At 52.1% G+C, this 23,368-nt stretch overlaps 7 protein-coding genes across 7 annotated transcripts; 4 read left to right on the plus strand and 3 right to left on the minus strand.

The window, feature by feature from the left end:
* Nucleotides 1-99: 99 nt before the first annotated feature.
* N7459_005376 (fungal specific transcription factor domain-containing protein) lies at nucleotides 100-2,204 on the minus strand (the record flags this gene model as incomplete). Its single annotated transcript, XM_056944560.1, has 4 exons — nucleotides 100-633; nucleotides 688-1,589; nucleotides 1,647-2,122; nucleotides 2,179-2,204. 4 exons carry the CDS (start codon nucleotides 2,202-2,204, stop codon nucleotides 100-102), a joined length of 1,938 nt encoding a protein of 645 aa, XP_056801443.1.
* Nucleotides 2,205-3,024: 820 nt separating this feature from the next.
* N7459_005377 (iron-sulfur cluster-binding protein, rieske family domain protein) lies at nucleotides 3,025-4,327 on the minus strand (the record flags this gene model as incomplete). Its single annotated transcript, XM_056944561.1, has 2 exons — nucleotides 3,025-3,436; nucleotides 3,504-4,327. The coding sequence occupies 2 exons, from the start codon at nucleotides 4,325-4,327 to the stop codon at nucleotides 3,025-3,027; spliced, it is 1,236 nt and encodes a 411-aa protein (XP_056801444.1).
* A 1,038-nt stretch (nucleotides 4,328-5,365) lies between these two features.
* On the plus strand, nucleotides 5,366-6,517 carry N7459_005378 (putative sarcosine oxidase; the record flags this gene model as incomplete). Its single annotated transcript, XM_056944562.1, has 1 exon — nucleotides 5,366-6,517. One exon carries the CDS (start codon nucleotides 5,366-5,368, stop codon nucleotides 6,515-6,517), a length of 1,152 nt encoding a protein of 383 aa, XP_056801445.1.
* Nucleotides 6,518-7,928: 1,411 nt separating this feature from the next.
* Nucleotides 7,929-9,578, minus strand: N7459_005379 (autophagy-related protein 17; the record flags this gene model as incomplete). The annotated part of the gene is made up of 1 exon (XM_056944563.1): nucleotides 7,929-9,578. One exon carries the CDS (start codon nucleotides 9,576-9,578, stop codon nucleotides 7,929-7,931), a length of 1,650 nt encoding a protein of 549 aa, XP_056801446.1.
* A 1,299-nt stretch (nucleotides 9,579-10,877) lies between these two features.
* N7459_005380 (F-box/WD repeat-containing protein) lies at nucleotides 10,878-12,987 on the plus strand (the record flags this gene model as incomplete). The annotated part of the gene is made up of 2 exons (XM_056944564.1): nucleotides 10,878-11,207; nucleotides 11,266-12,987. The coding sequence occupies 2 exons, from the start codon at nucleotides 10,878-10,880 to the stop codon at nucleotides 12,985-12,987; spliced, it is 2,052 nt and encodes a 683-aa protein (XP_056801447.1).
* A 2,268-nt stretch (nucleotides 12,988-15,255) lies between these two features.
* N7459_005381 (uncharacterized protein) lies at nucleotides 15,256-21,940 on the plus strand (the record flags this gene model as incomplete). Its single annotated transcript, XM_056944565.1, has 5 exons — nucleotides 15,256-16,849; nucleotides 17,608-19,302; nucleotides 19,365-20,659; nucleotides 20,745-21,387; nucleotides 21,444-21,940. The coding sequence occupies 5 exons, from the start codon at nucleotides 15,256-15,258 to the stop codon at nucleotides 21,938-21,940; spliced, it is 5,724 nt and encodes a 1,907-aa protein (XP_056801448.1).
* A 523-nt stretch (nucleotides 21,941-22,463) lies between these two features.
* N7459_005382 (uncharacterized protein) lies at nucleotides 22,464-23,330 on the plus strand (the record flags this gene model as incomplete). The annotated part of the gene is made up of 1 exon (XM_056944566.1): nucleotides 22,464-23,330. One exon carries the CDS (start codon nucleotides 22,464-22,466, stop codon nucleotides 23,328-23,330), a length of 867 nt encoding a protein of 288 aa, XP_056801449.1.
* Nucleotides 23,331-23,368: the final 38 nt, after the last annotated feature.

Here is a 23,368-nt window from a genome sequence, read left to right on the forward strand (position 1 = left end):
GACCACGTATATTTCTTTGAGCGAGATAGGACTGATTATTTCTGTATATCCTAGGGTAAAGACATCGTGAACAAGAGAAGAGGTACACCAAGACTGTTCTTACAAGTTTCCTATCTCCCAGACCCCTAGATAGGGGTTGTCGTGATCCTGGAACTGGAAGAATGGGTCACGAGTAACATCCATGAAGCTCATATCACTCAAACCTGCCCCCAAGCCCGCAAGCGGCTCCCGTGGGACATGAAACGGACCCAAGCTACTGTCTGCCGGCGCCAAATGAGTTCGTACCAATAGCTCATGGTCCGAACATTCGGGAGACACCTGGTCATGTACAGTACTTGAATACGGTGGGAGCCCTTGACCTCCATCGGATGTATCCACCGTTCGTGTGGAATTATGGAATATCTCTGTCTCAACTGTGACCTTATTGGCCGGTTTTGCACCAGGACTCTCCAGAAATGAAACGTCAAAAAGCCCCTCTGCAGGCAGAGGGGATGAAGTCTTGGAGGTATGAGACAGAAGAATGTCCCACATCAGTGCTGTATCTATTGACAGCGTTCTCCGAGAGGATTGATTGCTGCGAGAGTTCGGACTTGTGGCAAATGCGGACTGGACAAGCGTTTGCAGCTTTTGATACTGGAGGCAATGAGTTCATGGATTGAAGGATAAGGGACAATGAGTGTAACTAACGATTGCCTCGCACATCGGCCACTTCATAGACAAATCACCCAAGAACTTTATGCAAGTCTCAACCTTGCGTTGTGCCGAGTCTCGGAGAGCCGAATCGGCCGCTCGGCAGTAATAAATCTGAATCGTGGCTGCAATAGCCACAAGATGGCCAAGATATGGATCCGATATCTGATATCCTTTCTCGCTGACCATTTCAACGAGGCGGACCGTCCATGTTGTATGGATGAGTGCTAGTTCGGATGACGTCTTCCAAAAGGTATTAGGGACTGCAAGCTGCGCCGGCTGTTGTGGTCGCCACGAGTAAAGAAATGGGTGATTCAGAACACTGTGTACAGCATGATATGTGAACTGAAGGTAGAGCCATGGGCTCCAGTACCAACGGTCTCGATGCAAATCTTCTCTTGGTCGATCCTGAAATCGGACCGAGTCATATCGATGAGATGTCGGAAATTTCGTTTCCAGATTCATCAAATGTGCCCCGATGATAGAGTAACCAGAATCCACCGACCAAGGAGGCGTTGGGTCTCCGCTGGCGCAATGGGAAACATAATGCTGGACCTCACTCCAGAGGCAAGCCAGCTGCACCATGTATCCCCAGATTCCCTCCTTTGACGTGGGAGTATAGGTTTCCTCTGGAACTTGAGGTGGCTTGATACCCATTTGCCGCGGTGAGTCCAAGTTTAATGCCAGATAACTTGGATTGTGAATATCACGTAGCATGTTGAGCTGCATATTGCGTAGTCCGTATTGCTGATTGAGCAGGTGAATACTCCAGAACAACCTTCTACGTGCCTCTAGTTCGTAAGTGATCTCGCCTTCGTGCAGTTCAATATCAATACCTCCACATCTTGCAAGGTTCGTGGCCAGCCCAACATGCAGACAGGCGAGATTGGTCTCATTGGCTGATCAAAAATTTAGCCACCATTCCTTGCTCTACAGTGTGATTATTAAGTACCCACTGATATATTCAGCCAGCGCAATCAAACAGAGACTCTGCATCGTGGAAAGGTCAACTGTCCCTTGAGTGATACGCAACATGACTAGACTGCGAGCAGCCTCTGCGTATTGCCGGCACATTCGATCGGCCCGTCCTTGAAGAAAGTGATTATTGGAGTAACGCAGCGCCAGCGCCATTATTCCAAATATGACTTCATTGCGACAGCGTTTAGGGGAGGAAAGATCATCCGGATCGAACAACCAAAGAGGTTGCTTATGGCAGTATTGGAAGTACAGCGACACGGATTCGGCGATGATGTCCTTCGGTGGCGAGGCAAATATGCCGTCGTTGAGAACTCCAAGACCTATCTGATGGTCCGTGGTCGTGCATTGCCTAGATACTTGTCGCAGATCTGTTGAATCCAATGTTGCCTCCCGACTATTGACTCCGCGGGAGGAAGGCTGGGATGTGCCGGATCTCGTAGATTGTTGATTGAGTCTGGCCCGGTTAGCCTTCGCCACCGGCGGAATGTGAGGAACGGTCGCATTTCTTACAGGGAGCCTTCCAAAACTAGATCCATTTTGTCTTCGAGCTCCTGCAGTCGATCTTCCTGCTTTCAGGTCAGCGGTGGCCGGGCTGTGGGGTATATACGATCTACCAAGACTCGATCCCCCCCAGATAGTCGATCCACCCAGGCATCGCTTCTGCTATATTGACATCTTTGATGAAGGCGAGTACAGGTTGAGCACGCCGGGCGCTCCCCTGGACACCGTGTCTTTTTGCGTCTATACAAGATCCGTCAGTGAATGAAGCTAGAAAACCCAGGAAGAACTGCCGAGTACCGCACTCACCTACAGTTTTCGCAGGCCTGGTGTGGTCTCCTGCTGATACGAGAATTCATGAAGAACTCCTATGGCTAGCAGAGAGGGAGCACGATTCTCAGCCTTCGCCGTGGTGCAGGGTTGCAGTGCAAGATCGTGTGGGAGGAAAGGACGGGCGGGGGGTGATCAGGCTATCGGGGAAAGCCATGAACAGCGCGGAGGTGACCCACCGGGCGATGGCTGGAAATGCTGGAAATTTTGGCGATAAGAGGAAGGCCTTGACGGCTCGTGTGTGATTGGGTAGTGGAAAGACCATCTCACAACAATCCCACCTGTCCAGTATTACCATGGTCTAGAATTTCTACCGGCCGTGGGCCCGCGATGGGATGTGTTCGGCGCAAATTATTCGTCCTTCTCGCTTGGCTGTTACGCCATCATTGAAGCAATCCCAGGGCCATGGGAAACGTGCCGTATATGTACTCAAGCTATGTTGAAGAGGAAAGTGGGAGGACGATGAAAAGATGGAGAAGAGACAGAACGACATCTATCAAGCCTTCAACAAGCCAGATCGCCATGCGGCTACCACTCCAACTTCCCATTCCCCGGAGTTCGACACGCCAGTTCCGAACAAAAGACTACATCGTTTCCCGTAGCTGAGCCGACCAACGGTTGCCGAGCCGGCCAGATCTCCTTGCCCTCACTTCGCTCTGCCTCTCGGTGACTGATCAGCAAGCCTCGCACTCTGTTCTGAAAGAAAAGTGGTGCACTCTCCAGGTCGGGGTGGAGTTGACCATTTACAAACACACCGGCGTTGAGATTTCGCTGGGCGGCATTGCAAAGGTGCTTGTCCTCCTCTAGCACGCGCTTGAAGAAGGAATCGATGTATTCGAAATCCTCGTCTGAGGCCGCTTGATGCCGATAGACTTCGTATTCCATGGAACAGGTTCCCACAGACGTTGATACACATCGCATCATGTAGAAGAAATGGGGACTAGGCAAGGAGGGAGATATTAGGGCATCATGCTTTTGAACACCCGTGGGAGGAGACCAGAACTCACGAGACTGTCATGCAGGCATTGGGGAAATAGTAGGTGCTGGCATTGTGAATATCCTCATCCGCCTTATCCTGCTTGGGGCGGGAGAAGTGCTGGATATGACCCGCCTTGGAAACTGTATGGTAGTACGACAAGTCTGCCAGATTGGCGACATCGGGGTGTGCGACGGTGCAGTGATAGCACTCGTTGTAGTTATCTGCCAGCGTCTTCCAGTTAAAATCCCCATTCATATGCCATGTATGATCAAATCGATATTGGTTGAAATCAAAGTCCTGGAAACGGTCTTGGGTGTCGACACCTGCAAAATCCTCTTCCCAAGGAACTGGACTCGTCGAGGAATCGAGATTGACCCAGACAAAACCAATAGTGTCAATGTGCACATGGAGAGAGAGCAAGCTTTGATTTTCTTTCTGAAATCCGGGCACGTCGTCGAACCGAGGCGCCTTGGACAATTTGCCGCCAAGCCCGTACGACCAGCCATGATATTTGCAGGAAAAGATCCTCGCGTTACCTTCATCCTCAGAGACGAGGGGAAAGGCACGATGCCGGCAAATATTGTGGAAGCCATTGATCTTCCCCTCTCGATCGAGACACAGGAAAAACGAGAATCCGGCTTGCTCGAATCGAAGAAAGTCACCCGGTTTGGTGAAGCGCAGTTTGTGGGTGATCAAAAGCCACCGCCTGGAGAAGATCGCCCGTCTTTCCAGCTCGTACAGCTCTGGTGAGCGGTACCAAGAAGCTGGCAGGGCCTTTGGTGGCTCCCCGGGGAGCTTCTCCCCTGAGATACTGGGTTGGTATCCAAACAGAGACGCGAAGGTGGCCGTCATGGTGAGAGGAGTCGTGCTCGTAGAGATCAAACTGAAGCGAGAGACGGATGCTCCCTCTCAATGGTGCCACCGTATCGCCCGCCTCCATCCATTGCGACATCGTTGATTTATCTCCAAGGTCTCCGGTCACGCAAGAGAGGATTGCGACGAGAGCACCTTCGGGTCATCCACGGATCGTTCTCGACGGGCCTCGGACCGGTGGCGAGTTGCGCTCGAGTCCGCTAACGGACTGTTCCCCGAGTGGATGTGACGATTCGCGCGACTTCAATCCAGCCATCCAACGGCACGGGCCGCTCACGTGAGCGGACATCCATCACGGTGACAGAAGTTGGAATAGAGAGGAGGATGGTGAATTTGGGGGTGATTGTGGGGGAAGAACCGATGAGTGGAGTCGTGATGCTCAGTTAGAATCCTGCCGGACGTCGATCTGGTATTCTTTAAGATTATCATGAAACAAGCCAGGATTTGAGATGAGAGATACCACACCACCACTGCGACGATGTTTTGACGAACAGACCCTATGGACTCCCTACCTTGCTGGCACTCGGTCTAGAATGACCTGAACCATCAGCATCAGGCCCACGACTGGGTCATTACAACTATCCCGATTTTCCGATAGTGACCGTACAGTCGAGTTATGAGCTCCCACCGGTCACACTGCATATCAAATGCATCCCCCCAGTCTATGAAGACAACGGAAAGTCCGCCAGTCGGAGCAGCTCCGGTCCGGTGACCGGGGCGATCGTCGCGTCAATGCGAAGGCTATCTGTGCGCATCACCGTTGGAGGAATTGGACTGGCAGACTCAACTCCGCGCCCAACTGCCGTCTCGACCTTGCCAGCGCAGACTTTGGTATTCGTCGAGGATGACCCTCTTCGAGTCGATCATGCAACTCACGTGGACGGACCGAGGCCCAGACATCCTTGATCAACTGTCACATTCGCTGGTCTCGATAAAATCGGGACCTCGTCATCCAGTTGTGCTTAAGTCACCACACAATCACACAACGGCCGGCGTGAGATTCTCGAGCAAACAATAATGGAACAGTACGACGTTGCAGTGGTTGGGCTCGGCGTCCTGGGGAGTGGTGCTGCTTATTACGCCGCGCGCAAGGGTGCAAAGGTCATCGCGTTCGAACAGTTCGAGCTCGGCCACGTACATGGTGCCTCCCATGATACATCGCGCATTGTCCGGACGTCGAATGCTGCTCCGGAGTATGTCGCGCTTGCCAAATCAGCATACAAAGATTGGGCCGATCTCGAGAAGGTCTCCGGTCGAAAGCTGCTGACCATCACCGGCGGCTTGGTCTTTTTCCCCCAAGACTCACCAAATCCCACACTCGTGGCCGACTTTACAAGGAGTCTGGACCGGAATGCTGTGCCGTACGAGCTGCTTGGTCCCCAACAGGTCAAGAATCGATGGCCACAGTTCGACGTCCCAGACAACGTGGACGCGGTCTTCACGGCAGACACGGGCATCGCCCACGCTGCTCGAACAGTTAGCACCTTACAATCCCTGGCCCAAACTTGTGGTGCTGTTCTGAAGGAACACACTAGAGTGGATCGTATAACACCAAGCCCATCGGGCGCGTCAGTGATTCAGACTTCAAAGGGGCAATTCCTAGCAGCCAAAGTGATCGTCGCAACAGACGCCTGGACGAACCAGTTACTTGCGCCCCTCGGGGTTCATATTCCCTTGTCAGTGATGCAGGAGCAAGTCACATACTTCAAGCCAGATGATTCCGAGCGATTTGACTTGGCGAAATTCCCAGTCTGGATCTGGCATGGACACGACTGTTTCTACGGGTTCCCCTGTTACGGTGAGCCGACTATCAAGGCTGCGCGGGATACGTCAAACAACTTCATGTCTCCAGGACAGCGAACTTATGTGCACTCGCCTCAACTGCTTGAGCAACTGTCATCATTTCTCAAGGGTTTCATTCCTGATAGCAAGCGCCAGCCACTTCGCACCGTGACGTGTCAATATTCGATCACACCGGACCGACAGTTCGTCATCAGTCCCCTGGAAGACCACCCCGAGATCATTGTCAGCCTGGGTGCCGCTCATGCCTTCAAGTTTGCTCCTGCATTTGGTCGTGTCTTGGCTGAGCTCGCGGTGGATGGACACACCGCCGAAGACATTTCGAAATGGGGGATTCCTCAGACTGCCACTCGGGTCACTAAACTTTGATGTGTTATGGGGTGAAGATGAGGTTAGTCTATGTATGAGAATGCCCACCGTGATTTGTGAGCGCTGGTCTTTGAAATCAAGCGCCAATCATCGCCCTCGTTGATGTCGAAAAGGAGTCTCGCAAGCCTTGAGAGATTATAGCATGTGTCGTGAAATTATAGTGTGCCTATCTTTGGTGCTGCGGTCAATCTTGTCGATCTCGTTGCCGTATATCTGCACCTTGATAGAAAGGTCATCCTGTAAAGGACTGATGTTAGCCTTGGTATACTCGAAGACAAGCTCACTGAGCCGTTGGCGTAGCGAGTCAACCCCCCCCCCCCCCCCCCACCAAAATGGGTTGAAGCTTCAGTTACTCCAACTGCGCACCGTCTAAAGAATTGGTGCTCTCTCTGGTCACACTCCATCAAGGAAGTCCCCTTTCTCATTTCAAGGGCATTGCGATTAAGCACAACATGAGCACCCTTCTTGAAGGAATACAACGGCTCCCAATTGTCCAGAACCCGTATACAGAAATTCTCCGCCTCGGTGTTTTACTCGGTCAAGATACCAGTGCACCCTTCAGCGCCGACAGCCAATCCCCCGCCTGTTCCATCATCTGCCCCAGATCAGTATTACACAGACGCGAGCATCTCCGTCGTATTCTGACGACACGGGGTCGGGCGAGGGAGGTGGCTTGGTGTGAAGAAAGGAACAGCGAAGAACCAGGCAGGATGCGTGATCAGGCGCACTGTTAGAGTCTTTACGACAAAGAATCAGAAGAGTTCCACTACAAGCAATGCGACGAAGAAAAAGAGCTCTGTACAATTCATGGTGCTTCTTTGGCACGGAGTAGACAATCGGTATGTATCGAGGGCATCGGAGCCTCTTTGACGGCAATTGTTCCCAAATTAAAACCTAACCTGGGCAAAGCAGGATAGAATAGTGGCAAGGGCCTATGAATCAGGCCTGAAGAAAAGAAGGGTCGGCCCTAAGGACAACTCTACTTGTAGTGTGCAACAGCCTATCAGAGCTCTCTTTGGACGTCATGTCAGGCCACCGTCACTAACCGAGTGACACCGAAGAAAAGGAGCCACCAGCAGTGCTTACATCCCGGACAGGTGTCAAGGAGTATGCATCGTCTAGCGCTAAATCCCTCGGTTAATGGTGTGGAAAGATATAGGTCGGAGATCAGACCAATTGAGCTTTCATCATGCAGGTGCGCATTATCAAGGGCAAGAGAAAGTAAAACGGGGAGATAGAGGGAGGTGTATAGAAGGGCAAGAACGATGAAAAAAAAACTGGGAACAATGAGGCTGGAGGCCTATTTTTTAAAAATGATTGTGGCTCCAGCAGAGGGATGCGCGAGCTAGATATTCAAGCATCAGTGATAGATTGCTGGGGGCCCGACTCGTGGATAATTTGATCGGTGGTATCAAAAGTCTCTGGTGCGTGCCTTCAATCGTGCATACGCATGTTCAATAACATCTTTTGGGAGTTCAGGAATGATCTCTCCCTCGGGGGTTTCATCGGCCCTTTTAGATATGGGTTCTATCGTAGCAAGAGATCCCGATGGCGGCTTCTGCTCGGGCGTCCCCGTTAGAGCGCCCTCAAGCTGGCCCCCGGCAAGACGCAGGAACTGAACCTGCATGGGCGCTCGACCAATACCCGGCCAAATGTCGGAGGGAAGAAAGTCCCCCTGTTCAACTCGAAAAGTCTCTCGCGCGGCGACATCCTCTTCGTATAGCTGGTTGAGCTTGTACTTTGTGTCACGGAGCACCTTTTCCACTTTTTGGTGGACCAGGCTTCGGCGGGCTACTTCGAGGATCAAACTGTCGTAAGCATTGAGGAAACCATCGTAGAGAGAATGTAAGTCAGACAGTTCTGCAAGACCAGAGTTGAAGCGGTCATTCTCCTCATTCCACACACGGGTGAAATTATGTGCTTGGGAGATGAAACGTGGAAGGCGTGTGGAGGCAAGAGTGGATAGATGGCGGTGGACTTCGAGAGTGACGTTCGAGATAGACAACAGTGCATCCCGTTGTAAGCCCACCTGTTCATAGATAGATTCCATTTCCCCAATGCGATCTTGAATCTCGATGACCACATCATCTGCCTCCGGGGCATCTTTAATGAGCACATTCACCATTTCTTGATATTCGTGGTCTGTCATTGGGTCTAGTGGAGCGTTGAGGTTCGCATGGATCTCTTCTCCGATGTTGGGTAGCCCTTCGCCACTGGCACGAACCTCGGTAGGTATATCGCCCGTGATGGATCGAGCCGCTGCACCGCCGCCATCGGTATGCTTCACGGCCGTGACACAGAGGTCAAAGTGGCGTACGAGGGATTCTAAAAGACTCGCCATTTCTTGGGCATGCATTTCCAGTGACTGGAGCATGCCTGGCATGGATGACAAAGCAAGTAGATCCGAGTCCGACCCAGAGGAGGAGGAGGTTGAAACTCGGGAGGAGGCGAGTTTGGTAGCCGAGCGGTAGTGACGTAGCGCCTGGCGAATAGAATGCAGCTCGTCGTCGAACTCACGGTTAGACGTATCCAACTCAGCCCGTGCGTCATTCGTGCGGTCAATGGAGCTCTTCATCGCGGTATGCAATTCTCCCACGCCCCTTTCGTCAACAAAATCATGTAATGATTTGCGGTCCTCGTCGTGCGGTCGAAATGATGCATGAACAATTGTCTCACGTAGGAGATCCAAAGTGCTCCGGAGCCGGGCATCAGCGGCATCCAAACTCTTGAGGGCCTCCGAGAATTCTTGTCGTCCGCGATGCGATATTTCCTCTACCTCGGTTCGGACGTCGTAAAGGAGCCGGAGTTGATTGTTGAGACCACGACGCAGAAAGCCCGTTCTAGAAGACACGACCACACTTTCCTCTAGGGCAGACCGTGCAGCGGTGACAATTTCATTCGCACGCCACACATGGTTAATGGATGATAGGGAGCGCTTCGCGGCCAAGAGGTGGGAAATCAGAGTGTCCAGGTGCGGCATGGTTGCAGGCTCGGGATGGTCGCGTTGATCGGGGCCGGCCCCCGATAGCAGGGAGGAAGCTGACGACTCAGTTGATGCCATTTCTCGCCAAAATTTTCGATTTCAAGGGAGCCGGAGAATTGGTAATTGAGGTGTTGAACCCGTAAGAAGAACGATGGCAGGTGGCGGTTATGGATCAGGCCGAGGGCAAGTGACGCATTACCATAAATTTTTCAACCTCATTCCGCAAGGATTGTATCTCTATGTAGAAAGCCCTGGAAGACTTAGTCTTGGACATGAATTGGATAGCGTAGCAAGTGATAAGTGGCTGATAGGGTATGTGTATGTAGTAGTACCGAACGGGGCCAAATCGCAGATCCTCCGGGGCAACCTGGAAGTTTCCCAGAGCTCATGAATCAACAGTGCACATACTAATACATGATTTGGAAATAGAGAACGAGGCACGTCTCGCCGCAGAGGGTACATCAAATTCTGATAATCTCTCGTGCCTCCCAAAAAAGAAACTCTGATCAAACAGAAGGACATACCTGGGATGGGTAGGCCCAGCCCCAGCCCAGAATCCACACAAGCTCCAGCTTGCTCACTGGGCTCGCAATGGGCGACAGTATTGAACCATCGGCATTGACTCACACGCAACCAGATGGGATAGAGTCCAATGAGGTGTAAGGCAGAGTAGCGGTCTGGACTGGCGAAGGAAACAAGGAGAATGACGAGCGAGCGGGAGAAGCAAGAGCAGGATGATCAATCACGCATGAGGTGCTCGAAGGCGGAGATGGCGCCATCACGTGGAGCGCTCAATCGGCGATTGGGTTGCTTATGCAAGCAGCACCAGTCCCAGGATGGCTCACCGCCTTATCCTGACCGCCTACCTCCTGCCTTCCGCCTTCCGCCCCCGGACTGTCGCCTTCTGTGCTTGCGTGATTGTCCACATTTCTCGCGCACGACATCACCACTGCCGTGGAGAGCCGACTGTCCGATTGTGCAATTGCTAGGATTTCCTGCATACATAAGAACTTGGCTGTTCCACTCTGTGGCTACTGATCATATCCCTTTGTGCTCCTCCCTTTTCATCGGCTCCCCCTTCTCTTATCACATAAGAATCTGCCAGGGTACTCGTCACTCGCCGATCCCCTAGTGGCGCTCGGCCATCCCATGACCCTGCGACCTTGGTGGCTCTAGGGAATTACTTGATATCCAGGACACCTTTCATTCAGTATTTTGCGAAGCAAACAATTCTGGTATCTTGCCGCTTGAACTCCATTTTGAAAAAAGAATCATTGCCACGAATCAGCCCACCACCTGAACCTGATTGCACAGGATCAGACTTGATCGGCGATCGGCGATAGGTCTAGCCCACTGTCGCAACACACTTGGCCAGCGATGGGTCATAAATCGATCTTTTCATCTAGCTCGACAGACTTGGCTCAATCTACAACCTCGCTCGATGCCACTGACATGATGCCCGAGGCCGACCGCTCCCCTCCTGGCGATGCAAGTGATTCCGCCGCCGACAAACTGGCGGAACTAGCGAAGCAGAACGTAGCGCCATTTCTCACAAAGTACCAACCACGCCAATATGCCCCGCTACGATCAGAGGATGGCACACCCTCAGTGCCGCGGTCCGTGAACGCCGGGTACTGTTATCGCCACCAGCCAGACTCGAAATGTGCACGCCAAGCCGACGAACAGTCCATGCGCCAGTTACAGCGAGTATGTGCTCTTCGAGTGTGGCTCTTTTCCGAAGTACTTTGCTAACTCAGCGCGATAGGAATTGGAGACTCTCCCCCAGAGTGATCAGCAAGGTATCGCCCATGTCTGGTCGCTTTTCTCTGCCGCCCCTGCCAAGCAGCGCAAACTCATGCTGCAGGGAATACTCGCGCAGTGTTGCTTCCCTCAACTTTCCTTCATCTCAGCCAGCGTCCGCGAGCTGATCCGCATCGACTTCCTCACCGCCCTTCCCCCAGAGCTGTCTTTCAAAATTCTGCGCTACCTCGACACTGCCTCTCTGTGTCGCGCCGCACAGGTTTCTCATCGTTGGAGGGCGCTGGCGAATGACGATGTGGTGTGGCATCGAATGTGCGAACAGCATATTCGGCGGAAATGCAACAAATGTGGATGGGGTCTGCCTCTTTTGGACCGCAAACGTTTGCGCGAGTCAAAGCGTGAAATCGAGTTGCGTGCCACGAACTGGGGCAATCAGTCTTCAGCCGCATCTGGCGAGGGCGCGCCCAACGGAACCTGCTCGGTGGTTGAGCTCCCGGCGACGGGCGGCAAGCGCAAGATCGAATCTGATGATCACAGTTGCGCCATGATCAAACGACACTGCATGTCCCCTGCCTATCGCCCGGACCCCGAGCCCGTACAAGATGATGAGTATTTCAAGACCCGGTATCGTCCCTGGAAGGACGTGTATCGCGACCGTTTCGTGGTCGGCATGAACTGGAAGCACCGGCGTTGCTCAGTGAAGGTCTTTAGGGGCCATACCGATAGTGTCATGTGCCTCCAGTTCGAGGACAATATTTTGATGACTGGCTCCTACGATGCCACGATCAAGATCTGGGATATGGAAACTGGAGAAGAGCTGCGTACACTGCGCGGTCATACTGCAGGTGTACGTTGTCTCCAGTTTGACGACACAAAATTGATCACTGGCAGTTTGGATCGCAGTGTACGGGTGTGGAACTGGCGTACCGGGGAGTGCATTTCCAAATACAACGGGCACTCTGAAGCCGTCATCGCCCTCCACTTCGACTCGACTCTTCTTGCCACAGCCTCCGTAGACCGGACCGTCAAGATCTGGAACTTCAAAGACAAATCGACCTTCGTTCTTCCGCACCCCCAAGGTGTCAATGCTGTCAAAATTGACACCACATCTCGCACCGTTTTGACTGCTTGCGATGACGGTGCAGCCCGCTTGTGGGATCTTGACACCAAGACGTGTATCCGAGTGTTTCACAACCACATTGGGGCAGTTCAGCAAGTTATTCCCTTGCCACGTGAACTGGAGCTTGAAAACCACCTGGCCGAGTGCGAGAACGACCATGTCAGCACGGCGTCGAACAACGGCGATGCCGCCATCAATGTACTCTCGCCCATTCTGGAATCCCGAACTTTGTCCACCCACCCTTCCTCCTTTGGGTCCTCCTTTGGGTCGTCGTTTGACCAGGATCAAGACCGTTTGGAGCCACCTCGATATATCATCACGAGTGGTGTCGATGCTACAATCAGACTATGGGAAACCAATACCGGCCGATGCCTCCGCACATTCTTTGGCCATTTGGAGGGTATCTGGGCGCTTTCGGCTGATACCTTGCGAATTGCCTCTGGTGGACTCGACCGGATGGTGAAGATCTGGGACCCTCGCATTCCTACCTGCCAAGAGACCTATGAAGGCCACTCGGCAGCCGTCAACTGCATTGGTCTCAGTGACAGTCGCTTCATCACTGGAGGCGACGATTTTCACGTTCGCATGTACGACTTTCGTGCCTGATTCTTCCTCTCGTGCCTCTCGTCTCCTTCCTACAACCCCCTTCTCTGCCCCTTTCGCCACCCCTGGAGCAACCATTCTCCTTTCTGTTACGTATCATTTTCACTGCATGGCGCCCTTTACGGAGGATGGATGGATACCCTGGCGCTTTCAACCATATCGGCTTCATGACTGGGCTAAAGTCACTTGCCCAATTCCACATTGCAGGCGTTCGATCTACTTTCTCTCTGTCAGTCTTCATCTTCACATATCCGTGTTAATATCATATTCTCTTCGTCTATTTTACCCAAATACTTGAATACATAAACCAGGAATGGCATCATAAACACAAAACAGTTGTTCATTCGAGATATGAATAGCATGTGCGCATTTATATTCTCATATTCGTGTCTTTGGCGAAACCTGTATACACAGTTTCAGCATAGTCATTTTAGTTGAGATCAACCTTGGATTCCACTTTGCCATACGCAGTGTCAAGGATATCTCCCTAGGTAGCCCTGGATGTAGAAATTCGGATAATGCCCGCACAAGATCTCCGACGCGCTGGCCAAAGCATCGTCCTTTCAATTTCCTATACGATTAAATGCAATGGATGCGATGCAAAACTGCACATTGGTGTTGGTATATCCAGGTGTACCAACTCAGAAAAGGATTACAGCTCTTTTGCGTTCCTCTTAGCATATATACCTCCTACTACCAAGCTTACTCGTCGCGTTGGGAGGCACAATTACCTAGGTAGTTGTCTACACCCAAGATCTAGTATTTGGACGCTGTTGCCTGAGATGGTGGCGAGATGGTGGCGAGATGGAGACGAGATGCACGAATACACGCTGGACAATCCCCGTCAGTTATGCAATATTGAATGCTTGACAAGCCGAGGCTCACTGATGATATAGTTTCCCGATGTGTCGTAGTTCTTCTGCTCTTGCATCACTTGGCTTAAAGCGGACGCGGCCTGAAGAGACCAAGCCCAACTTGGCCAGCACGTTGGAGATTAGTCCCAAAAGCGAGTCGGTAAGTTCGTCTGAGGCATGGTACCGTGGAGTCACGTCGGAGACATGTTAGAGGCTTGAATCTCCAATTCCTCTTCTCTTCACTCCCCGTCCTATCTTCGCACATCCAAGACTCACATCATCACTTCTGATTTACAGCTTGAACCCATCTTCCCCTGTGTCGCAATTTTGATTGTTCATGGACACTAAAATGTCCTCTCATGATGTCCAGCCTACCCCGACTTACTTCGGCGGTACACGTGGAAGTCCAAAACCCTCAATAAAGTCAGGTCAGTCTCAATCAAGATATTCTGCAGAGAGAAGCTAAAGAATAAGAAGCACCCAAGATTGAGACAGATCTGGAGGCACAGAAAATTCCGATCGTAACGCGTCTGAGCTCTCAGTGTGACCTTCCAGCAGAGCAACCTACATGCTCGCGCCGAAAAAAAACCATTATCATCGTGTCTTGTGCAGTAATCCTCGGCACTCTCATCCTTGTCACTGCGTTTCTTGCAAATGGAACTATTCCGACACAAAATACCCCGTCAAAAATGATCTCTCCTAGCGGATAAAGCGCCCTGCTGGTGCTGATAACGCGAGTGGCTTGGACGCCGGTATTCCGGTTTTCTCTTCCTTCATACGCGACACCTTCTCTGATGAAGCTTGAATTGACCTGAGATCAGGAGATCATATTTGCTATCAGGTTTCTTTTGATTTGTCTTTCTTCTTATATTTGCCGTGTCTCTTTTGATACTCGTTGATATTCGTGTATTTTCGGTTATGTGCGTTGCTGGAGACTATATTCATAGGACCGTGGTGCATGGTGTTTGATCGGGCAAAGAAGCATGGGCTTCTTATCTTGGTGAAATTGAATGTCTATGTTTTCCAAGGTTGCCTGCTCGGAATGTTCTTTCTGCCGTCATCAACAAAGAATAGCTATACTCATTTGAATTTGATCGGAGCTATCCTTTATACATTGCCAACCTTCCCGAACTTCTTCTCTTTCTTCCACATCACCTCCCGAATACTCACTCAACTTAGCTATTCCCTTATAACGGCCATCTTGAATTGCCCGCATGTCAGGTCAGCAGCTAGACCGACGAAGCAGATAGCATCTATTCTGATCCGCCCAGGGATGCTTAACAGTCTCCCCCACAACATCTTCGATCTTGCCTTTCACTCACAGAGTCTGTGCACATCTTCTTTTTAGTCGCAGAATCTACTTGATCATTACTGACCAAGCTTCCCTCCAGCCGCAAGCAAGTCATCGAGCATCGAGATGTTGCAACGGACCACCATGGCATATACAACGGAGAGACTTGAACGGGCTCTGAGACTCTTTCCTCAGCTGCCTCAGCAACAGAAAGAGGAACGCGATCTAGCCGAATTCACCGGGCCAACCTACGAGCTGAGGAACCGCAAGAGAAAGGGTCGACAGAATGAAATCTCCTCATGGATTGACAACGACGACGACGAGGATTACGATCCACACCAGCGCCGAGCTCGATGCAAGCGAAGGCTCATTTCAGATCGCTCGATTCAACCAATACCACGACCCAGAAACGAAGAAAGAAGCCAATCGCGGGGCTCTACAATTCCTCTCGACGAAGATTCCCAAGAAGCGAATCTCATCTCCCGATCGGCGGTGGAAGATTCCGACGAGGGGGGCATGGACCCTTGGGAGAAGTACTGGGCCATCGATCCTGAATTAGGGGGCAGCTCATCCCGTTACCAGTTGCGTGCTCGGAAGAAGTCGATTACAACTCTAACAAGGCCTCCAAGTCCAGCTCCAGAAGGGGAAATCCACGCAACTACTCAGGTGGGAAAACAAGAGGATGCATCTTCTACTCCCAAAGGATGCTTGGCATGTCAGGAACTAGAGATGTCATGTACATTGGTTGATTGGCCGCTGTACTATCCCTGCAGTAACTGCAGGATGGACAATATCGACTGCCAGCTGGTCCCTTCACCTAAATGGAAAAGACCATGCGAGAAATGTCGGGTGACCCGTGGCCAGAGATGTTCATACCGTTTCGGTGACTATGACCACAGTCTACCATGCCAATCATGTCTTCAACGTGGTTTCAAGTGTGTCGCCGGCCCAGCACGCCATGAGCCACCCACTGGGCTGGCTGTGATTACCGACGTGGTGTCGCTTGAGGAGCCACAATACCAACAGACGAACCAGTCGCCTTCATCTGATGGACTAGCCAGGGATACTGATCTGTCCAACATTGAGCAGTTGAATGAAGATCCCAAAGATTACATGCATACTCGACAGGGGGAACCCACAGCATCTGTGTCTGGACCGCCAAGATTCGACAGCCTACCCGATTCCTTTACCACGAGTGGGAATACTTTCCGTGTCTGGACTGACTATCCACACCCCCTGGAGATTCTACCGTTCCCGATCCAGGATCTTTCACATCCTTGTCATTGGTGCAGTAACTTTGCCTACGGAATCGTTGGATTTGGTGCAAGAATGCCGGAGGTGGTCGTTGATTCAGAAGGCCGATTGATCGAGCTTCAAGACGGCCATACTGGCGAAGGAAAGGAGCCAAGTCGCATGTGTCAGGTCTGCCTGTTTCAACGGCTCAGCATTATCAACTGCAGCCATGAAGATATTCGACCCCTCCCTCAGTGTTCACTGTTGGGGGGTGATTTTGATAAAGATGCAGCATTCAATGACTTGGCCCAAGCAATCAATGCTCTTGCCGACCCCGAAAGCCAGCTTGCGGGTATACCCTTCCCAACACCTAAGAATTTGTGGTGCAGTTTGTGTCGGGAACCGGCATTCTTTGCATGTCAAACGGATCCTATGGTCCCTGATGCTCTAGAGGATGCCCCCAACATCCACCTTGACCCAGGATGTGGTCTGTTGCTCTGTGATTATTGTGCTCACTATGCAAAGGTTTATCAAGGGGACCTTGATTCTCTCGTGGCATGGGGCAAACAGGATCCTCAGAACGGAACGGAGTTTCGGGCTGACGTCTCTTATATCTTGAGAAGAGCGAAGGACAATTTCTTGTGGCAGCGTTTAGGCTATCAATAGCTCGTACAGCCCTGGACAGTCTAGTATAAATGCTCCTCTCTGAAATCGCGTTTCTCTCGTCTCGCGTCCGAATTGAGATATATGCCCCGGTAAACGCTCCTCTTTGTCCATCTGTTTAGAGATAGAAGATAACCCCCCACCACCCTTCAATAAAATTGCTCTAGAGCAAATGGGAGAATCATTGACCCCAAAATTCAAAGTATTAAAGCTTGCAATCGAATAGAGAGGGCATAACAAGTTGCCATTGGGGCGTCATTCACTGTTAAGTTAGGGTTCCATACCATCCCAACTCCAGTCGTCCGTGAACCCGCTTCACCACCCAAATTCACTCTCGGTGCTAGTCTGCATGCTCGTCCTATTAATCTCTTGTCTATCCAGTGCTTCCATCTCATTTCTGACGGCTTTCCACCTCATCTGTGCTCTTTCCGACACCAATCGTCCTGCTCTCCCGAGTCCACTCCACGAGACGTTGTGTCATCGATAGGGCTTATCCCGGACCGGAAAAAAAAAACTGATCGGATCGGATTTTCTGCCAACTGGATTTCGCTCATCAACTTCCCCGACTTCTTCGGACACAAGAAGAAGCCGTGGGGACAACACCGACGACCTTCTTCCTTCCATCTCCCTCCCAGTTGTCCCGAGCTGCCACGCGACGTGCGCAGCTCACCGTCACGACGTCTTCCACAAAGCGTCGCAAAGTCTCCCCCGAGCCTCACAGCAGTCCAGGAGAGGCACGACGTCACGGCCGCTCCCAGCCTCCGCCCACTCCTCCTTTGCCACCCCGGAGCGCCTCCTCTGCCTCGAATCCGCGTAGCAAGAGTGCCTCGCTGTCTCCGCCTCGCTACGTGCCCGCCCATCTGCAAGCCCACGTCCCGGGGACCAGATCCCAATCCGGCGGCCGCTCGCCTACCCCCGCGACCGCGACCGCCCACCTTACCCTCTCCAGTGAGCATTCCGATATGCAAAACGATCCGAAGGACGGCGCCTCGCCGACTGATGGCGCCGCCCGCTCACCTTCGCCCGGTGAAAAGCGCCCGGCGTCTGAAATCGCAGCGGACACGGACCCGGAAGGCGGCGTGGATATGGCTGTCGATGGCGAGACTGACGCCCCACAATCGATCGATGAGCAGGTTGCTCAGGTAAATGAGCTGATGACACGTCCGCTCAAGGATGGACAGAAAGGATTTGTACTCTCCATGACTTGGCTGAAGAAGGTGCTTGCACGGAGCACCACTCACGCCGCCCAAGCGGATAAAGAATCCCTCGAAAGCGAGCTCGGTCCCGTGGACAACTCAGACATCGTTCTCGACATCGGGCCCGATAGCAACAATCTGAAGGATGAGATGGGAGAGCCGTATGTGCCTATGCGCCCAGGTTTGCAACTCGGCGAGGATTATGAGATTGTGCCGCAGGAAGGCTGGAATTTGATCACCAAGTGGTACGGACTTGCGGACCAGTCCCCCGTGATCGTTCGATATGCGCACGATGCGAACCCTTACAGTGAAAAACCGAATGTGCTTTACGAACTGAATCCGCCCGTTTTCACAATTTTCAAGCTGTCGAACCTTTCCGCAGGGATGTCACCGCAGCTTCTCAGGGAGAAGAACCTACCACCTGCTAGGGCCTTAAGTGGACGCCAGACCAATTTTCAGAAATGGCTGAAGGAAGCCAAGCAGCTTGCCGGCATTGATATGGCCACTAAAGTTCGCGTGTGGAAAATCATGGGTGGCATTCCTAGTGCCAACCCATCGGCTTCCACGACACCAGCTGTCTCTCGCACCGCTTCGCCAGCACCTGCTGCGGGCCTGATCTCCTCTTCGCACAAGAACCTCCTTGTCGATCTGAATACTTTCCTTTCGCTGAATGAAGGCACCCAACGAGAACTCCTCCATGGTGTTCAGGACCAGACCAACAACCCTAAGTACAATGGCCGCATGTCAGTGACAATGGCTGGCTTGGTCGGCACTGATGTTGTTGTTCTGGAGGAGCAGGTTGGTGGATCGGGTGGTAGTGGATGGGCCTCTGAAGAGTCCGCGCAGACACTCAAGCGCCTGGGGATTCCCATCGAAAGGACAAAGAAGGAGCTCGCCAGCGCCACTAAGAGTCCAACGGCAAGTGGCAGGTCGAGCCCAGCGCTGGACCTCCCTCAAAGCCGAAAACCTAGTGGCCACAGGCTCGGCCTTACTGGTCTTAACAACCTGGGCAACACATGCTATCAGAACGCAGCCACCCAATGTGTGCGGGCTGTCGAAGAACTGAGCGTTTATTTCCTTGGTATGCCAATCCTCCGGGTGCCGCTCAGGCGATTTATATTCCTACTGATCATTTCTTGATAGAAAATGCGCACAAAAAGGATTTGAACTTCGACAATCCACTCGGCTACCGGGGCGAACTAGCAAAATCCTACTCAGGTCTCCTCCATGGAATTTACCGCGATCCGCCGCCGTCGTGCTTCAACCCATCACGCTTCCGAAACCAAGTTGGTAGAAACAACCCAATAATGGCTGGTTGGGAGCAGCACGACAGCCAAGAGTTTTTGATGTTCCTTCTGGACGGTCTTTCGGAAGACTTGAACCGGATTTTGAAGAAGCCATACATTGAGAAGCCCGATTCCACCGATGAGATGGTCCACAACCGTCATGCCCTGGAAGAGTTTGCTGCCAAGTCCTGGGAAATTTACAAAGCTCGCAACGACTCCGTTATTACGGATCTGTTTGCAGGGATGTACAAATCGACTCTGGTTTGCCCTTCTTGTGAGAAGGTCAGCATCATGTTTGATCCCTTCAGCAGTCTCACACTTCCGATTCCCAGTCAGCGAAACATCATCTATCGAGAGGTCATTTATATGTCTCTCCATTCCCGTCCTCAACGGTTCATGGTTGAGGTCGATAAGAGTGGTACGGTGAAGGACTTCATCCAGAGTGTGGCCACCAAGCGGCAGGTTGAACCGCAGCAGCTTGTTGGCAGTGAGGTGAGCAACGGAGGTTTCTGGCAGCTTTTCGATGACGACTCCTTGCTTTTCCCCGATTTGCGGATCAAATCCCAGGATACAGTTACTTTCATGGAGCTGGATGCTCCGGCCGACGATCGTATCCTGGTCCCTGTCTTCCACCGGAAGACACTTGGTGCCAAGGCTAACAAGAACCGCCCCAAGCGTGAGAATTTTGCACTCCCTTACATGCTCTCCCTCACCCGCCAAGAATCCCAGGACCTTGGTGCTATCTACCGCAAGCTTTTGCGACACGCGGCTACCATGACGACCCGCGATATCCTGAATGAACAACCGACCGAAGCAGATCAACCAGAGCAGGCAACTGAAGACTCGGATACCGTGGTGATGAATGAAGATGATGCCAACTCCGGAGATTCTAGGATTAAGACTTCATCTGTTGAAGGCGACGATAGCATTGTCGATATCTCTATGCGTGATGTCTCCCAGGCGTCCTCCGATGAGGACACAGAGGCCACTGAAGAAGGTCCAGCTCATCCACTGGCTGGCTCCATTCCCTCTTACCTACTGGGTCTCTTCGATGTCAGGGTTTTCAAGACCCATGAACGCATTCCCAGGGGTCGCATGATGGATCCGTTCAAAGATCACCCATTGCTCGCCTCTCGTGTCAAGGTCGAAAAGGTAATTAGCCCGTCATCGTTTCGTTTTATCTCATTTTACCCTCATTTTACTTATGTTGACCATGACGATTGCTAAGGCTAAACAGGAGTCTCAGAACACGTCGCCACACTCTTCGGGTGACAAGAGTGAAGACTACAGTGATACCGATGGCTCTGACGACGAGCCTAACGAGGACCCTCTGATCCGCTCTGGCGAAGCAATCCTGATCGACTGGCACGATGAAGCCCGCCATGCCTTGTTTGGCGGTAGGCGCAACAGTGACCAAGGCGCGCCCACCTTCGACAACATCGAATTTGTTCCTGACCCCGAACTTGTTCGCCGCCGTGCCGAGAGGGACGCAAAGAGGGACGAGGGCATCGATCTGGATGAATGTCTACAGGAGTTCAGCAAGGAAGAAATTCTATCGCAGAATGATGCTTGGTATTGCCCCCGTTGCAAGGAGCACCGCCAAGCTAGTAAAAAATTTGAGCTTTGGTCTTCTCCTGACATTCTAGTCGTCCACCTGAAGCGGTTTACCCAGTCATTCCGGTTCCGGTCCAAGCTCGATACTTTGGTCCGTTTTCCCCTCCACGATCTGGATCTCACAAAATATGTTTCTGGCCCCAATGATGGGAAGTCTTTAGTTTATGACCTGATCGGCGTCGACTGTCACTCGGGAAGCATGGGCGGTGGCCACTATTATGCCTTTGCGAAGAACTTCATCACGGGTGACTGGTGTGACTTCAATGGTGAGTCTTCCTGGTGAATAATCCTTTCCCTTTCATATATTAACGCATCATCCTAGACACCCACGCCGCGGTTGTCAAGAACCCAGAAAGGCGTGTTGTCACCCCTGCTGCTTATTTGCTGTTCTATCGCCGTCAATCATCCGAGCCTCTCGGGGGGCCGGCCATTCAGAAGCTGGTTGAATCCTACAGATCGGGTTCAGCTGACATGGACGTCGAAGAATCACAGCAGCCACCGCCGCCCTCTAACGAAGGGCACGCTCTGAGCGCTCTCAAAGAGCCTTCATGGTCGTTTGATCGCCCAACTGCTACCCAGGACGCCGATGATGCCGGCGATGCTGACCTCTTTGAGGACAATGATAGTAATGTCGCAGTTGAAGATGGCAACTCGGAGCCTGAGAATCGTCTTCATGATCTGGATACCTCCGGCGTACCGTCGGAACACGAAGGCTCCTTTGAGGATGTGCCTCCTCTTCTTGAAGACGCCTCAGATGATGAGCTTCCTGTGGTTGAGCTTCGCGTCGGGGAAGACGAAAGAATGAACTCGGACGCTTGATTGGGGCTTTCCCTTGCATTTCATCCGTCATTCAGACCAGTCCGATTGTCCTCTTTGTTGCTATTCTTGTATGATTGATTTTTCACATGGCGATTTCGGCGTTCTCCACGGGGAATACGAAAAAAAAGCTTCTGTCTATTTCCCGTTATCATGAGAAGCCTACCAGATCCAAGTGGCTGTTCGAGTCTTGTCGTTCATGTTGTTATGTGCAAGTACTCCTGCTAGGCATGTCTGATGATGACATTCCTGTATCTTATGCTCCGCTCCGCATGGCCGGGTTCTTTTCTCTTCGCATCTACGGTTAACGCCGAATATTTGCATTGCATACGGTGGGAATCGAGTGGGAGCTACATGAAATCGGACGGGTTGACTTCTGCGGGTGTCCAGCGCCGTTGCCTCAACCTTCCACATTGCATGCTTCTTTTTCCTTTCCTCCCCCTCGCGCTTCCCTTCTGCCTGCTTCCTTCTTTGGGCCCAAAAAGCATCCCTCGCAACCATCTCTCGCCATCTTCGCACTCACATCATGACGCCTAAGCGCACCAATCGTTCTCCATCTGGTCGTTGTCCTCGTCTCAGGTTGAGGCTCAGTCCAGCGGTCATCAAATCTGAAGATACCGACGATGTACCTCCAATTCAACATCACCAGGTCCCCGCGGCCAGTCCTCCCGTCACCACATCGGCTGAAAATTCACACTCTCCGTCTTCCGATTCAGCGCCATCCCTGGCCCCTCCGCCGACAATCCGAAGCCGCGTGCTAAGTGAAAGCGATATCAGCGTCCTCGATCTCGGTCCCAGCCTGACGAATACACACCTAGGGCGGGACCACGAGCCCTATCTCCATGCGTCCCATATGATGGGTGGCGCTTTAGACCTCTGCATGACTCCGCGCACGATTATCCGACTACGTACCAGGGCTCAGGCTATCTCCGGAGGAGACAGCCTTGACGGAACGCAAAGATTGCTCCGCACGGACGATCTCGAGTCTGTGGCTGTGACTTCGGACAGCGCATCCGTCAATAACGACCATTCAATTTCCCTGTACGCCCGCCGACACGATGCTGTGCACAATATCTCGGGGATGATGCTCCCAAGCATCCCTGTACCCTTAACCGGCGATATTCATTCTGTGGGGTATGGATATGGGTTCGATGGGTATAACCGAAGCCACTTCTTCATTGCTGGTGACCCTGAGCGTGAGATATCCCAACTAGCGGCCGAGTCGACCCCTCGTCCAATGCGCGCACTATCCTTCCGCGCTCACAGGTCCTTTGAAATTTCCGATGAAGACTTTGTGGTGGCACGCGATGCAGAGGTGGCAAGGCAGGAGCAACGCATGTCCCTTTTTCCAAATGTGGTGATTGACAAATCCGATGGTGGGACAGCAAGTTGAGGCTGTGTTAGAGCTCGGGTTTTTGAGTTGAGTGCTGT

This window comes from Penicillium hispanicum, assembly GCF_028827665.1.
Source record: "Penicillium hispanicum strain IBT 35686 chromosome Unknown utg000004l_segment0_segment0, whole genome shotgun sequence".
NCBI classification, from domain to species: domain Eukaryota; kingdom Fungi; phylum Ascomycota; class Eurotiomycetes; order Eurotiales; family Aspergillaceae; genus Penicillium; species Penicillium hispanicum.